This window comes from Sinocyclocheilus grahami, unplaced genomic scaffold (genome assembly GCF_001515645.1).
Source record: "Sinocyclocheilus grahami isolate Dianchi unplaced genomic scaffold, SAMN03320097.WGS_v1.1 scaffold1025.1, whole genome shotgun sequence".
NCBI lineage: Eukaryota > Metazoa > Chordata > Actinopteri > Cypriniformes > Cyprinidae > Sinocyclocheilus > Sinocyclocheilus grahami.
In genome coordinates this window covers 57,601-72,353 of record NW_015506204.1, presented here as the reverse complement: position 1 = coordinate 72,353, position 14,753 = coordinate 57,601, and the positions used below count along the sequence as shown (strand labels likewise).

Below are 14,753 nucleotides of genomic sequence, written 5' to 3'. Positions count from 1 at the left end.
CCAAAATCAAAACTAATAAAATGAGAAAAGCACATAACAAAATAACTAAACCTTAAACAAAGTTTATAAAAAATAAAAGCTAATAATATTAATGAAAATATAAATACCAAAATATAAATACCAAAATATTAATGAATACAGCCATGATATATAAATAATACAAGAAGAAGAAGAAGAAGAAGAAACACTGGTAAATATCTGTAATTTTACAGTAAATAATCTCCTTCTATTTTCTCAATTTCTATGCAAATTATAGTGTATTTATTAAACCAAATCATTTAACCGATTACCAAAGATTTTTAAAAACAAATAAATAAATGACCAAACAAACAAAGATATTAGATAGATAGATGGATAGATGGATAGATGGATGGATGGATAGATAGATAGATAGATAGATAGATAGATAGATAGATAGATAGATAGATAGATAGATAGATAGACCCTTTTGAGTTTATGGCTAAACCTTTAACCCTGTTTTTTGTATGTACAATTCACATGTACAAGTGCATTTATCTGACCTTTTGTGAAAACCTGCCTTAATAGAGGGGCCTGTTGTCTCATTATCATGGATTTGCATCTTATACGTTTAATGGTTTGTAAGCTAATTTAAACTGTAAAACAAATAATTCTAAAGCAAAATGTCACTCATGAAACAGCTAAATTATGAAAAAATTATGAGTCGGGTGCGTATATATATATATATATTTATAACTGCATTTCAAGTTGTTATTTTGATCATAACAGTATCTATATACCATTAATTATTATGTGCCAGTTAACTATCAGTTAATTAGCATTCTAAAAATGACTGTTTAAACTAAAGTGTTCTGATGTTTAGAAGTAGAGCCCAGAAGCCAGTTGTGTTTTAAATTCACAGCTTTACCTTGGTGTCATTCATATGCAATCATATTCATTTGCTTATGCATGTTGCATAAGCGGTGTAAAGACTTTTATTACTTACACTGTAAAAAACGGTTGTGATTTTAACAGTATTAAACGCAACGTTTAATTTTTCGCAAACGAAACATTGCGTTTAATAAAGTTTAAGAATTAGCAAGTATTGATAGTGTGCGAGTTCGTTACTTATTTTTGATTCAACATTTTGTTTGATTTTGTTCCCATGCACCTATCCTCGTTTCAGGTGTGCTGAGTTTACGTTGATTGTGATTTTAACAGTAAAAGACTGTAAAAATGCTACAGTAAAAACCAGTTAACTGCTTAACAGTAAGTTTCCATACTATATACGGTGAATAATTATAATTATATTTAATGTAATTTTACAGTAAAATACTGTTAAAAATACGATTCTTGGAAGTGAAAAAGAAAAAGTCATTGTAGAATTTAGAGTGAAAAACCGTAAATTGACACTCCCAGAATTCCCTACATGACACTTCATATTTGATGTTTTTTTGTTGAAATAACATGTTTCTTCTTAGTTTTTTCTTATCAGTTGTGTACATTAGGGTTTAATCTTACATCTAATGTTGTTAAATGAATGTTTATTGCATTATTTCAGTATCATGTGTGTCACTACGATGGTGTTTAGTGTTTGTGTGAATGACACTGTGCACCTTCTATATACAAGTATTGCCCTCCTCAGCTCTAGAAAAGCTGTTTGTGATGAGCTTTGGTTCATCGTGTGATTTTCTCATCACCACCAGTTTTGGGTGGTTATCAGTGCATTACAATGGTTCAAAACAGATATTAACACTTCAATATGTTGGTTTATTAACATTACATCAGTTAATGAAATATGGTATTTTATTGAGAATTTAAGTTAAGACTGTAAAATCTAAAATGTTGCTATCCTATTTTTTACGGTGAAGTTCTGGCAACCAGCTGCCGGTATTTTACTGTAAATGTCACAGATTTTTTTTACAGTGTGGCATTAAGCATTGGGTTTGTTTCACTGGTTTTCTCAGGAAAATCTTAAAAGAGTTACAACATTGAACATGTTCCCTCAAGAATAAATGATTACGTTCATAAAGATAATGCACTCTGACATAATTCAAGGTGATCAAATTTGTTCCTCCTTTGCTTTTCAGTAGTGCTGGCTAACTTCTTTTTCCCCCTCACTTGACATTCAGACCAGTGACGGATTATGGACCAGACCCAAGAGACCAGTTCACCAAGAGGGTTTCTCTAAAACTGAAAGAAAACCAGAAAACAACTACAGATGTTAAATTAAGCCTTAAATGCGGGCACAGCCATTTGTAAATTTCATTGGTCTAGTTTCCAGTGACATTCGCTTCCAGTTATTTTTAGCTGTACAAAACTGCTTGCTGCTTGATATCGCAAACTGCTTTGTCTTACCATATTATTTTAATGTATAATCTTAATTATGAACTTACTGGTTTGTAGTGCAAACAGGTTTACCGTTTACTGCACTTTGTTATTCTTCTCGTTATTTCCCTACAGCAGCTAATGAACCGGAAGTCTCACAGAAAACGGCTTACATCCGTGGATTGTTCTATATCTGTTGATTTTCGAGTCTGACTTGTTCTTTCTGTGATAACAAAGAGGATTCATTACAGCCAGCCTGACGGGGATTCATTGCAGACAGCCTCACCGAACCATTGACTTTAGGTTGTTCTACACAAACCTCTTTGAAGACGTAGTTGACGGCACATAAAAGAGCCTTCAAGCTTTCTGTAAACCCATCTTGACACAGAGAGGTTGATAAGGTGAACAGAATGCATCCCTGTTCAGAAAATCGAATTACAAGCATAATAGTTTGTGACTCAGTAATCTCACGGCCGACAAAAGCTTTGCTTCCACTCATTCTCCAAACAAAGGGTCATTTCAGTTCTCCATCTAACATTGTACAGCACCACTAAATGATTCACTTCTCACGTACAATCTTATTATGAATAGTTTCCATTCTCTCAGAGATGTTGTAACATAAATGACACCATTGTAAAACCATCTCTTAAATTTTTTGTTCTTATAAAAAGTTTGTTAGAAGTTAGTGACATTTATTTGCATCTCACTCTTATACAAGCACTTTACATCATCTTTAATAGTTCAAACCTGACCAAGTGTTTTAAATACACTCGATTATTCATCATCAGTCGTTGTTGCATCAGGGACGTCTCATCCCAGGTCTGGAGCATTTAAAAGAACCTGCCCTTGTGAAGTCTTCGTCATTCTTTGAACTACAATTAGACTAATGAGCACTAGTGTCATGCATGTCTCAGCAGTTGAAACAGAAATGAAATGAGTCGCGACAGTGGCCATATGTCCTGTGCTAAGTAACTGCCATTGGTGGGTCTCCTGCTATTGATGCTGTCCACATGCGTGTGGTCGTGCTGAGGAAAGTCAGAGCTGAGAGGAGAGAGAGAAGAGAAGAGAAGGAGGAGGTAGAGGGGTGGCTAGTGAACTAGTGGCCACAAAGGAGGGAAGCTGTAGTTACATTCTTCTCTGGACCTTCTCCCTGACAGCAGCGAGTTGTCTTATAACAGTAGGTGGCGCAGACAGTGGATCTTGTCCCGGTAAAGGAATAACAAATCTGCGGCAACTCTACACTGACTGCATCGCAAGCCCTCTTAAATAAAGTGAGTGACTTTTGACTCTATTATTTTCTATTCATGGATTTTATGAATTAATAATACTTTTGAGAGAAGTAAATGAGTCGCATAATAGCTTAGTTACTAGACATTACGTTTATTTGTGGGACAAACCCAGTTGAAAAGTCCACAACGGCTGGAAAACTGTGTGTGTGTGTTTTCTTCAATGCTGGTGTGCTGGTGTTTCCACCGGGATTCTTGATACTCATGTTTTGTCGCTATAGACTTACATTCTTTATATTCGGGGTACCTGAGAGCCAATGCTATATGTGACCCTGGACCACAAAACCAGTCTTAAGTTTCTGGGCTATATTTGTAGCAATAGCACATTGTATGGGTCAAAATAATCGGTTTTTCTTTTATGCCAAAAATCTTTAGGATATTAAGTAAAGATCATGTTCCATGAAGATATTTTGTAAATGTCCTACCATTATTATATCAAAAATGTATTATCATTAGTAATATGCACTGCTAAGGACTTCATTTGGACAACTTTAAAGGCGATTTTCTCAATATTTTGATTTTTTTGCACCCTCAGATTCCAGATTTTCAAATAGTTGGATCTCAGCCAAATATTGTCCTATCCTAACAAACCATACACCAATGGAAAGCTTATTATATAAATCTCAATTTCAAAAAATTGATCCTTATGACTGGTTTTGTGGTCCAGGGTCACATATGGGGAAAACTTATAACAGTAACGTTGAATTGAACCTTTTAACCCTCATCAAAGTAGTTATATAGAAAAATTACTGTTTTACAATGTAATACCCTTGTTGCTGTTTCCTTCAGAAAAAAAGACAATAAAACAAATCAAAGTAAACTCTTAGGAATGTACTGCTAATGTGTGTCAGGATTATTATTGTTAACTAAAACTTAGAATTAAGTTAGAATTAAAAAAAGGATAAAATATACTCATTATATGAGAAATATCAACTTAAAAAATGTAAATGAAAATGAGAAATATTGCCTTTAAAATATTTTAAAGTTGAATTACTAAAATGTATAACACTGAAATAAAATAAAGCTAAATATAAATATATTTTAATATTTTAAATTTAAATTTAAATGAGAAAAGCACATAAAATTGCAAAATCTAAAGTAAAAAGTCAAATGAAAACTGAAAATATAAAAGATAAAAGCTAATTCAAAATATTAATAAATACTATAAACAACATAAATAATACTAACATAGCCTAACACTGCTGTGTGCATACCTGTCATGACGTATCATGTGAAAATTAATTGTATTTGTTTTATCTGGTTTCTGTCAGTCCCCAAATGTAAGTAACATGTTTTTTGGTTTATATATTATTATTATTTTTACTTAAAATATTTTATCAATAATTTCTCACAAAATTTGGTAATTAAAGTTATGAAATATCAACTTGATACTTGAATGTCAAGTACAGTGTGAGCTATTGAAATGGCCATGCAGTCTCTCATAACCCAAACAGAATATGACGGTTAACTCTCTTAACCAAGACTATTTTGGTCAACCAGCTTCACTAGAAAGACGATGCTAGTCGACTAGCTTCACCTGTTTAGTTTTGTATTAGAATAGCATGACTATGCTGGTGCACCTGCTAGACCAGCACTAAAGCACCATGAACCAGAATAAAGCAGCCTGTAACATCATGCAAATTCATGCTAGTGTAAGATGGTCTTTTCGACAGGTGCACTAATTTCACAGATGCACTGCAGAGATTTCAAATAGATGAACACTTGATAAAGAAGTCATTCTCCTGGTTGAGACACATCATAATGTGCAGTCTCCCTTTCTCTTTCTCTCTCTCTCTCTCTCACACACACACACACACACACACACACATTTTCCAAATGAGCCTTTCAATTATCTGGGTGCTTGTCTTCTGTTGATGTGACTACTCCATCACTAATAAATTGACAAATAGCTCGTGTCATATTACATCTGTGAGTAAACGCGCAGATTCCCTTTTGGGAAAGAATTATATCATCCTACAGGGTCTTTTGAAGGAGATGTAATTTTAGGCAATAACAAATCTTCCTTTATCTATTATGCAGTGATGACATCTGAATGGGTCTGCAGCTGAGAATGAATTACAGCTACAGGATCAGACTAAGACACTCACAGTTCTGTTTGTTATGGTATTTCTAAAATGAAAGCAAGCCTTACATAATGTTGTAGTTTATATTTGTTTAGTTTAATGGGCACTTAATATGCCATACAAATATTGTGATCATACAGTATATATATAGAATAAAATTATTAACAGAAAATTAAAGTGACATATTTTTCTACATATATTTTTTCCTACATTTTAATTGAGAGATAGGTATTGCAAACTGTCAATCAAAGTGAAGATCGCATTTGATTGCACTGTGCATGGGTTGTCAAAACCATTTACAGTGTCCAAATATCCAAACCTTTACGCTCATAATAAGCCATCTGCAAAAGACTGAAAATAAGTGGTCTAATTTTGGAAACCTGGCTGCACTTCTTAGACTTTTCTGCAGTGTGCCGACCAGTTTCACTGGGAATTTATTCTTTTAAAGGTTAAAGTATTTAGAGTCCAGACAGTTCACATAGACCTCATTAAAATCAATGAGTTTCTTTCTCGTTACAAAATTGATGTAGTCTTCATTGTGATTAAAATTATGCACATTTAATTTGGCTTTGGTGAATTATATTTGAGAAAGGCATAGTTCATCTATGTAGGAAGTAAAAAGTCAGATATGCCCTGATTGCTCACTGAAGGTTAATCTTTTCTGCCATGCCTAATTTTAGTACTCACTAATGATTGCATTTGTTTACCAAATTGATTCGGATTGATACAGATCCTGTATCTAAATACCTACATTATATATCCTTTCAAAATATATGGTAATTATTGCATAATGAGTGTTTTAATTAGCATGGAAGAATTAGATTTAATTCATTACACATCATTATTCATGATACCGTGGCATATTAATCTGAAATTACTATTATAATGAGATTCTATTTTCTTTTGACACTCATTAACTCTATGTCAGTGGAAAATCATTACAGTTCACTACCTTGGACAGTCTTTCTCTCCAAAATCACAATACATGCGCGTAGTAAAAATCAGTTATGAATGAAGAGTTATCTAGTGCAGTTAGCCTATGTTCCTGTGGGGAAAATCAAATATTGTATCTATCACTATGAAGCAGTTGTACAGCCTGCCGTTTTACTCTTTAATAGTTGTGAGTTTAGCACATGTGTCTGCCAGCTCAGGGTGCTTCAATGCATCTGTTTAAGACATTGCTTTGCATTTTAATAAGCTTGTAGACACTCAAGCCTTAAGGTGAATCAATTAAAAACTGTTATGAGGGCTGCAAAAGAAGATATTTAACATAATACTTACATTAAAGGGATAGTTCACCTAAAAATTAAAAAGAAATTACTCACCCTCATGTAATTCCAAACCTGTCTGATTTCATTCTGATATTTAGACAAATGTTTTAGTGTTTTTTTGTCCATTTAGCGAAAGTGTGTTGGGTCCGTTTTCTGTTTTAGACTCTGACTTTCATTACATGGACAATAACGTACTGTATATCTAGTCATAAAGGTTTGGAATGACATAAGGGTGAATAAATGATGACAAAATGACATTTTTGGGTGATGCCAAAAGAATGTTTTGTTCTTCAGATATTATTTTCCTAATTTCTCTCTCGCTTGATCAGGTGTCACAGTGGTGGTGTCATTGGTGCACTAAAAAAATCATGCTCATGGACTGGAGGAGACCAAACTGCACTGGATTGAACACGTGTGAAGAGCAAAGTGTGCAAAAGAAAAAAAGGAAGCACAATCCCTAAGGAGTGACTCTTGGTGTTGGTGCCATGGATCATACAAGCCCAGGCAGCCTCCATAGCTGAGAGACTGCCCTGAAAATGGAGGTCTTCTACCCTGGCTGCATCTTCAGAGGCGAAACTGTCTGGGTGGAATCTATAAAACCTTGAGCGTCTGCTTGTAAACAACCGGGTGCCGTCAAAATGCGAATGGAGGCTCAATCAAGGATGCTCTCTACAAGGCGAACTGGGCACTGACACAAATTAAGTATGTAGCATCATTCACAGCATCTAAAACAGAGACTCGGCCAGTATGGAAGAGCAGACTACCACTGTGATTCAGATTTACATAAATGACACTGAGCAGTTCAATGCTCCGTATGACTTCAACCTAACCGATGTGAAAGAGAGCATAGACACCTATGAGTTTTACGCCATCGGCCTGTTTCTCTCCTGCCTGTACACCATATTGCTGTTCCCCATTGGCTTCATTGGGAACATCCTCATTTTGGTGGTCAACCTCAACCACAGGGACAAGATGACCATCCCTGATCTGTACTTCGTCAACCTGGCTGTGGCGGACCTTATTCTGGTGGCGGACTCGCTCATCGAGGTCTTCAATCTCAATGAGAAGTACTACGACTACACCGTCCTCTGTACCTTCATGTCGCTGTTCCTCCAGGTGAACATGTACAGCAGCATCTTCTTCCTGACTTGGATGAGTTTCGACCGATACATTGCTCTCGCTAACTCTATGAGCAGCAGTCCACTGCGAACCATGCAGCACGCCAAACTCAGCTGCAGCCTCATCTGGATGGCCTCCATCCTGGCGACTCTGCTTCCTTTCACCATTGTGCAAACACAACACACTGGCGAGGTGCACTTCTGCTTCGCCAATGTCTTTGAGATCCAGTGGCTCGAGGTGACGATCGGATTTCTGGTGCCCTTCTCCATCATCGGCCTGTGCTACTCCCTGATCGTCCGCATCCTCATGCGGGCCCAGAAGCACAGGGGACTGTGGCCGCGCCGGCAGAAGGCCCTGCGCATGATTGTGGTGGTGGTGCTGGTGTTCTTTATTTGCTGGCTGCCTGAGAATGTTTTCATTAGCATCCAGCTGCTCCAAGGCACGGCAGACCCGTCGAAACGCAGCGACACCACACTGTGGCACGACTACCCATTGACTGGACACATCGTCAACCTGGCTGCGTTCTCCAACAGCTGCCTAAACCCGATCATTTACAGCTTCCTCGGGGAGACTTTCAGGGACAAGCTGCGGCTTTTCATCAAGAGGAAGGCCAGCTGGTCTGTGGTCTACCGCTTCTGTAATCACACCCTGGATTTGCACATCCCTGTCAGGAGCGAGTCCGAAGTGTAGCGCAGGTATGGCGACCTGCAGTTCCTGAAGTTGTCATCTGCCTTGCCTCGTTTTCCAGAACTTGATCATGAATTGACAGAGAGATCTTTGGGTTAGCTTGACGTCGTGACGCCTAATTCTTAAAGTCGGCTGAGCAAAACAAGGATTATTCAGGGTGAATCACCTGCTGATGAAGGGGATTATAAAACACAGATGCAGAGCTTGGCTTACGGATACCTTTTACAAATAATAGAAATAATAGGACAGCAAGACTTTTATAGGATGATATTCTCGGAGTCCATTTTAAGGGCACAAATAAAGTAATGGAAGCACCTGCAACCCATTTCCCATCTGAGTTATTGTTACATATATTCTCCTTTTCATATATTAATGCTATTGACACTGACACAATCAACAACTTAGTCTGTTCTGCTTCAAGACTGAATAAATGCATATTTTGTAGGATTTTCCATTCAGGACATCTTCACTGGGAGATGCTAAAAACGTGAGAATCTTTCGACAGTTTCAAGAGTGTAAGATTTACTCCCAGCCAATCTTAGGGATTCCATAAACAGTGGTAAACAGTACCAATGTCTGAAAAGATCAAGTTAATCTCTCTAGGTTTACACAAATACATCATTAGGTAAACATTAAAGTAAATTCAGTTCAATGCAAGCATATTTGGTGGATTACTGCTCATTTGGACAAGTGTTAGCGACATTAAACCCAGGTGTTGGCTCCTGTTTGTAATCTATGTAACAGATTATTCAAGACTTCGGAAATGCGATGTCCAGCACTGCGGTTTACCTGATCCAGAGTTATTTGCTGCATTCCCATTCCGCTCATTTTCTCATGAGTGCACTCTATCAGCAAAAACAAGGAGAGATTGCAGTAGATTGCTTTGAACTGTATAGGAAGGAAGTAATTCCTATAAGGTCTAATTAATTTTGAAACAATGGATACACGATAAGACTTGAAATGATTGTTGCACTGTCCAAAATGTGTCGGGATGATTTAAGTATCATTTAAATGTTACAAATTACAAATGTTTACGAAATGATAGCAAGAGCGTTTTGATAACAGGAAGCTGATATTCTCCCCTAGAGAGAGCCCTCTCGTGCCCAGGGCTAAAACAATATATGACTCAAATTATTCATAAACACAGTGGCAGTCTGAGGGCTTTTTCCCAAGTAAAACTGAACAAAGATAAACAAACACAAAGAAAATGAATTAAAAATGAGGTCTCTTGGGATTTTTTTCTTGTTGAGCAGTACACCATACAAAATGATCAATATAATGGTATAATGCATTTGAGCCTGAAAAAGCAAAATTAATAAATAAATAGCCCAATTTTCACAATAAAGTATAAAATGGTTGTCAATTTTGTAATAAGACCACTAGGTTTGCACTGTTAGTTTGAAGAAAGCTGTCTGCTACACTAGAATGTAAATAGAAAGGTGAGGGGATATTGATGCATAATTGATTTATTCCCTTCTTAGATGGAAAACAAGATTGTAGTATAGTATAAGTCAATATTTACTCCACAGGTAAATCACTTATTGTTTGTTATCTATGGCAAATGGCACAGGAAATTGACCGGCCAGCACAAACAGCTAATGCAGACTGTGATTTAATATAGGGCAAATTTTAGTGCCTATCATATTATGAAAAAGTAGACATCTTTAATAATAATCAGACACATTTCAGCCAATAAAAGTACATACTGGATATGTTCCTGCTGGCCATGATAAAGTCTACAGACAAGCTGCTGTAAGTGATGATTATTATTAGTAGTAGTAGTATTATTATTATTACTGTATTACAGCAATGAGAATGTATTTAGAATCAGGAGTCTATTGTGAATTATAAAACACACAAAAATTTAAAAAGTCTAGATTTGTGTGGGAAAACTGTCATGTAAATAATGTCACAATCCAAGTCAAAGTCTTAACGGACCTAAAAAGGCTTAGTTTATTTACATAAAAAATTTTATTTTTGAATTTGGGGTGAGATTTAGACATCGTTTCTCAACGTGTCCTGCCTCGGTTCTGCTCACAGACCTTTTTGAGTCAATCACCTGAGCCATAAACTCACTCTGGAGCATTGTTGTAACTAAAACTAAAAACATTTTTGTTAATAGAAATAAAACTGGAATCAATTTCATATAAATATTAGTTTAATTTTAACTAAAAAAAACAACAAACTAAATAAGTATAAGCAGAAATAGTAAAATAACTAAAACTGAGCAAAAGCACTTAAATATGACTAAAATTTGGAAATATAAAAATTAAAATAAAAGTAATAAATACTGAAATGGCATATAAATAATAAATACTGCTCTAGAGACAGGATATGAAAACACTGAGATCAATGGAGAAAATGCGTGTTGATCTGAAACCCATTTGTTGGTTTTTGACATACTCTTGATGAAATGTATTTGACAGCATGTATCAGTTATAATAATGCAACTGTTGTTGATAATCACAAGCATATGTCAGTATGCTGGGTGCTGATACAGAGTTTGTTTAATATAGACCAGCGCAACAGAACATGCAGCTCTGGCGTGACTAAAATTTGGAAATATAAAAATTAAAATAAAAGTAATAAATACTGAAATGGCATATAAATAATAAATACTGCTCTAGAGACAGGATATGAAAACACTGAGATCAATGGAGAAAATGCGTGTTGATCTGAAACCCATTTGTTGGTTTTTGACATACTCTTGATGAAATGTATTTGACAGCATGTATCAGTTATAATAATGCAACTGTTGTTGATAATCACAATCATATGTCAGTATGGAGTGCTGGGTGCTGATACAGAGTTTGTTTAATATAGACCAGCGCAACAGAACATGCAGCTCTGGCAGTCTGCAAGAAGAGAAAAAACTAAAATAAGACAGCCTGGCAAAACCAAGAAATGTTTTTCCAGCTGTAACAGCCCAGCCTGGGAAAAACATGCAAGCATTGTTTGAATAACTTTTAATGAATTTGTATGGACATCACCAGGTACATTAACATATTTACTCAGTTACATATTATAAAAGCCAACCCACACATAAAGAGAGAAACAAAAGAGTGACTTGCAGGAAACTTGTGTCTCAGACAGACCTATAGGGCGTGGGTAAGGTTGTGTGCCTCTAAAAGAGATTTGAGAATCCATGATGAGAACAGCCTTAGGATGTGAGCATCACAGATACAGACAAGTGAAATAATGACAGACAACTGAGCTGAAATCCAGACCCCCACAATCCATCCCCTGGGAAAGAGTCAGTGAGACATGTTAATTTCGTATCTGTATAAATACAAATAAATAGACACGGGACGACTCTGAGAAAGACAAAGAGCAAGAGGTGAGGGAGAGACTGTGAGAAGAGTGTGTGTCTGCAGCTGGGACTGGAGCAGGGCTCAGGGTCTGACGTCATTGCGTCCTAGCGCATATGTTAGTCCCAGTTGTCTATGAGATTTCTCTTTTGATGCGGTTGAATGAATCTATTTATCAGAACTCATGCTGTCTTACAGTTTCCAGTGTTTACATGCTTCCTGTCTGTACTCACATAAACAAACAATACAAACCACAAATATACTTCAAAATAGATTTGAGCACAAAAGAAGAATCGGTCCAAATAATTCATATTTTACAAAAATAAAAGCCATAGAAATATTGTGGTTTGGAGTAGAATAAGCTGAAAGCTTACAAAACACCACAAGACTTCCAGCATCCTTTTGTCAAAGGTAATTAAAGTAGTGAGAATTAATGCATACGCTTAGGGAATATGAGTTTGAATAAAAGATCTGATCCACAATTACATTTACATATTTAAAATCTTCTCTTGGGGGGGAAAAAAAGAGCCGAGGCAAATTAGGTAACATCAAGAGGGTCAAAGAGCGTTGCATAGGAGTGTTTCAGTCTAATAAGAGTGTAGCTCTTCTGAATGTATAATGGCTCAAAATAAATATAACAAACAATACAAACCACAAATATACTTCAAAATAGATTTGAGCACAAAAGAAGAATCGGTCCAAATAATTCATATTTTACAAAAATAAAAGCCATAGAAATATTGTGGTTTGGAGTAGAATAAGCTGAAAGCTTACAAAACACCACAAGACTTCCAGCATCCTTTTGTCAAAGGTAATTAAAGTAGTGAGAATTAATGCATACGCTTAGGGAATATGAGTTTGAATAAAAGATCTGATCCACAATTACATTTACATATTTAAAATCTTCTCTTGGGGGGGAAAAAAAAAAGAACCGAGGCAAATTAGGTAACATCAAGAGGGTCAAAGAGCGTTGCATAGGAGTGTTTCAGTCTAATAAGAGTGTAGCTCTTCTGAATGTATAATGGCTCAAAATAAATATATCGACCAAGCATGGTATAGACCAGGGTCCCTCATATCTTGCCCTAGCGGTCCAATGCGCTGCAGTTTAGCTCCAACCCTTATCAAAGTCACCTACCTGATTTTCTAATGATCCCCGAAGACATTGATTAGCGTGCTCAGGTGTGTTTGATTAGGGTTAGAGCTAAACTCTGCAGGAAAGTGGATCTCGTGGGCCAGATATGAGGATCCCTGGTATAGACTAAACCACAACATTTAGATATTTAAAAAAAAACAAATAGTAATCAAAATAAAGCGTGCACTCACCACTGGCCATAAGAGGGCGCCAGAGCGCACAAATGAAGATAATATAAGTATACAGTCGACGGCAACGGAGATTAATAATGAGAAAAGTATTGTCGACTCGAGTAACATATGAAGCAGCTTCCTTAAATGCTAAATGTGTGCTGACCAAAGAAATGTGTCAGTCAGTTCCGAATAAAACTAGCATACCGAATACTGCACATTATAGCCTACTTACAACGAAAATGCTTTGATTAGCATGCTACAACTTGATGCTAGTGCCATCAAATAGTGTATTCAGCACATAATGTATAGTGAGAGTAATATGGTAGCACGCCACATCTAAGAGAAATACACCAAGATGTAATTTGATGATTGTGGTTAGTTGCAAATTGTGCCAAAATGATACGATTATGCCCTCTTGTGGTGAAAAGAGAAGTCTGCTACAAATCAAGTCGCTTTCCAGGAGTCTTGACACTAGTTCAACAAACTGTAATGAACATCGAGAAAAAAAACCAAAAAAACTAAGATAATATTGGTTCAGTGACATTGGTCATAATAGACTTATGTAGCTGTCATTTTAGTATCCTGCAAGACTCGAGATTAAAAACCTGAGCACATCAAGTGACAGAATCAGCACACCGTTTTGAGGTAGAGTAATTTTATTTACAACCCAATGATCAATGTAAATTAAGATAAGTGATAAATACATTAAAGCATGCAACTAAAGCCGCTTCACAATGAGCTCTACAATGGTTAATCTAGACACTCACTTTAAAAACCTGAGTCTGTAAGGAATGATTTACAAAATGACTCCAATGTACAAATCCATTGCTTTTACTTTGAGTGTTTCTCATTAAAAGTTAAGAAAAGAAAAAAATGAAATGAAAATTAGGCCCTCTCTCCTCTGATTCGCCTCGCAAGCTGGATATCCTTGGGCATGATTGTGACTCTCTTGGCATGAATGGCGCACAAGTTGGTGTCCTCAAACAGACCAACAAGGTAGGCCTCACTTGCTTCCTGTAAGACAAGTGTTAACGTTAGCGCTTGCAGAAACTTTAAAACATTGTATGTCACATTGCGATTCAGTCATGGAATAATTTTAAACACAACAACAATCGCTACACACCTGAAGTGCACCAATGGCTGCACTCTGGAACCTCAGATCAGTTTTGAAGTCCTGCGCAATCTCCCTAACCAGACGCTGAAACGGCAACTTGCGGATGAGCAGCTCCGTTGACTTCTGATAACGACGAATCTCTCTCAGAGCAACAGTTCCAGGCCTTAAGTGAGGAAGAAAAAAACATGTGATTTACCTGTGATCAGTGTTGGGGGTAACTCATTACAAGTAATGCGAGTTACGTAATCAGATTACTTTTTTCAAGTAACTAGTAAAGTAACGCATTACTTTTT

General features: G+C 36.3%; 2 protein-coding genes across 3 annotated transcripts in view; one reads left to right on the top strand and one right to left on the bottom strand.

Moving 5' to 3' along the window:
• The first annotated feature begins 3,477 nt into the window (after positions 1-3,477).
• LOC107565760 (G-protein coupled estrogen receptor 1-like) lies at positions 3,478-8,976 on the top strand. Its single transcript, XM_016251029.1, has 2 exons — positions 3,478-3,557; positions 7,257-8,976. Exon 2 carries the CDS (start codon positions 7,675-7,677, stop codon positions 8,734-8,736), a length of 1,062 nt encoding a protein of 353 aa, XP_016106515.1. The 5' UTR covers positions 3,478-3,557; positions 7,257-7,674; the 3' UTR covers positions 8,737-8,976.
• Positions 8,977-13,984: 5,008 nt separating this feature from the next.
• The window catches only part of h3f3a (H3 histone, family 3A), a 2,279-nt gene continuing 1,510 nt past the window's right edge, over positions 13,985-14,753 (bottom strand). For both annotated transcript variants that reach the window (XM_016251037.1, XM_016251036.1), the window contains 2 exons: positions 14,470-14,623; positions 13,985-14,360 (listed from right to left, as the gene is read on the bottom strand). In XM_016251037.1, the coding sequence (XP_016106523.1) occupies positions 14,232-14,360; positions 14,470-14,623 (283 nt within the window). In that variant the 3' untranslated portion in view covers positions 13,985-14,231. The remainder of the gene's footprint in view (positions 14,361-14,469; positions 14,624-14,753) is intronic.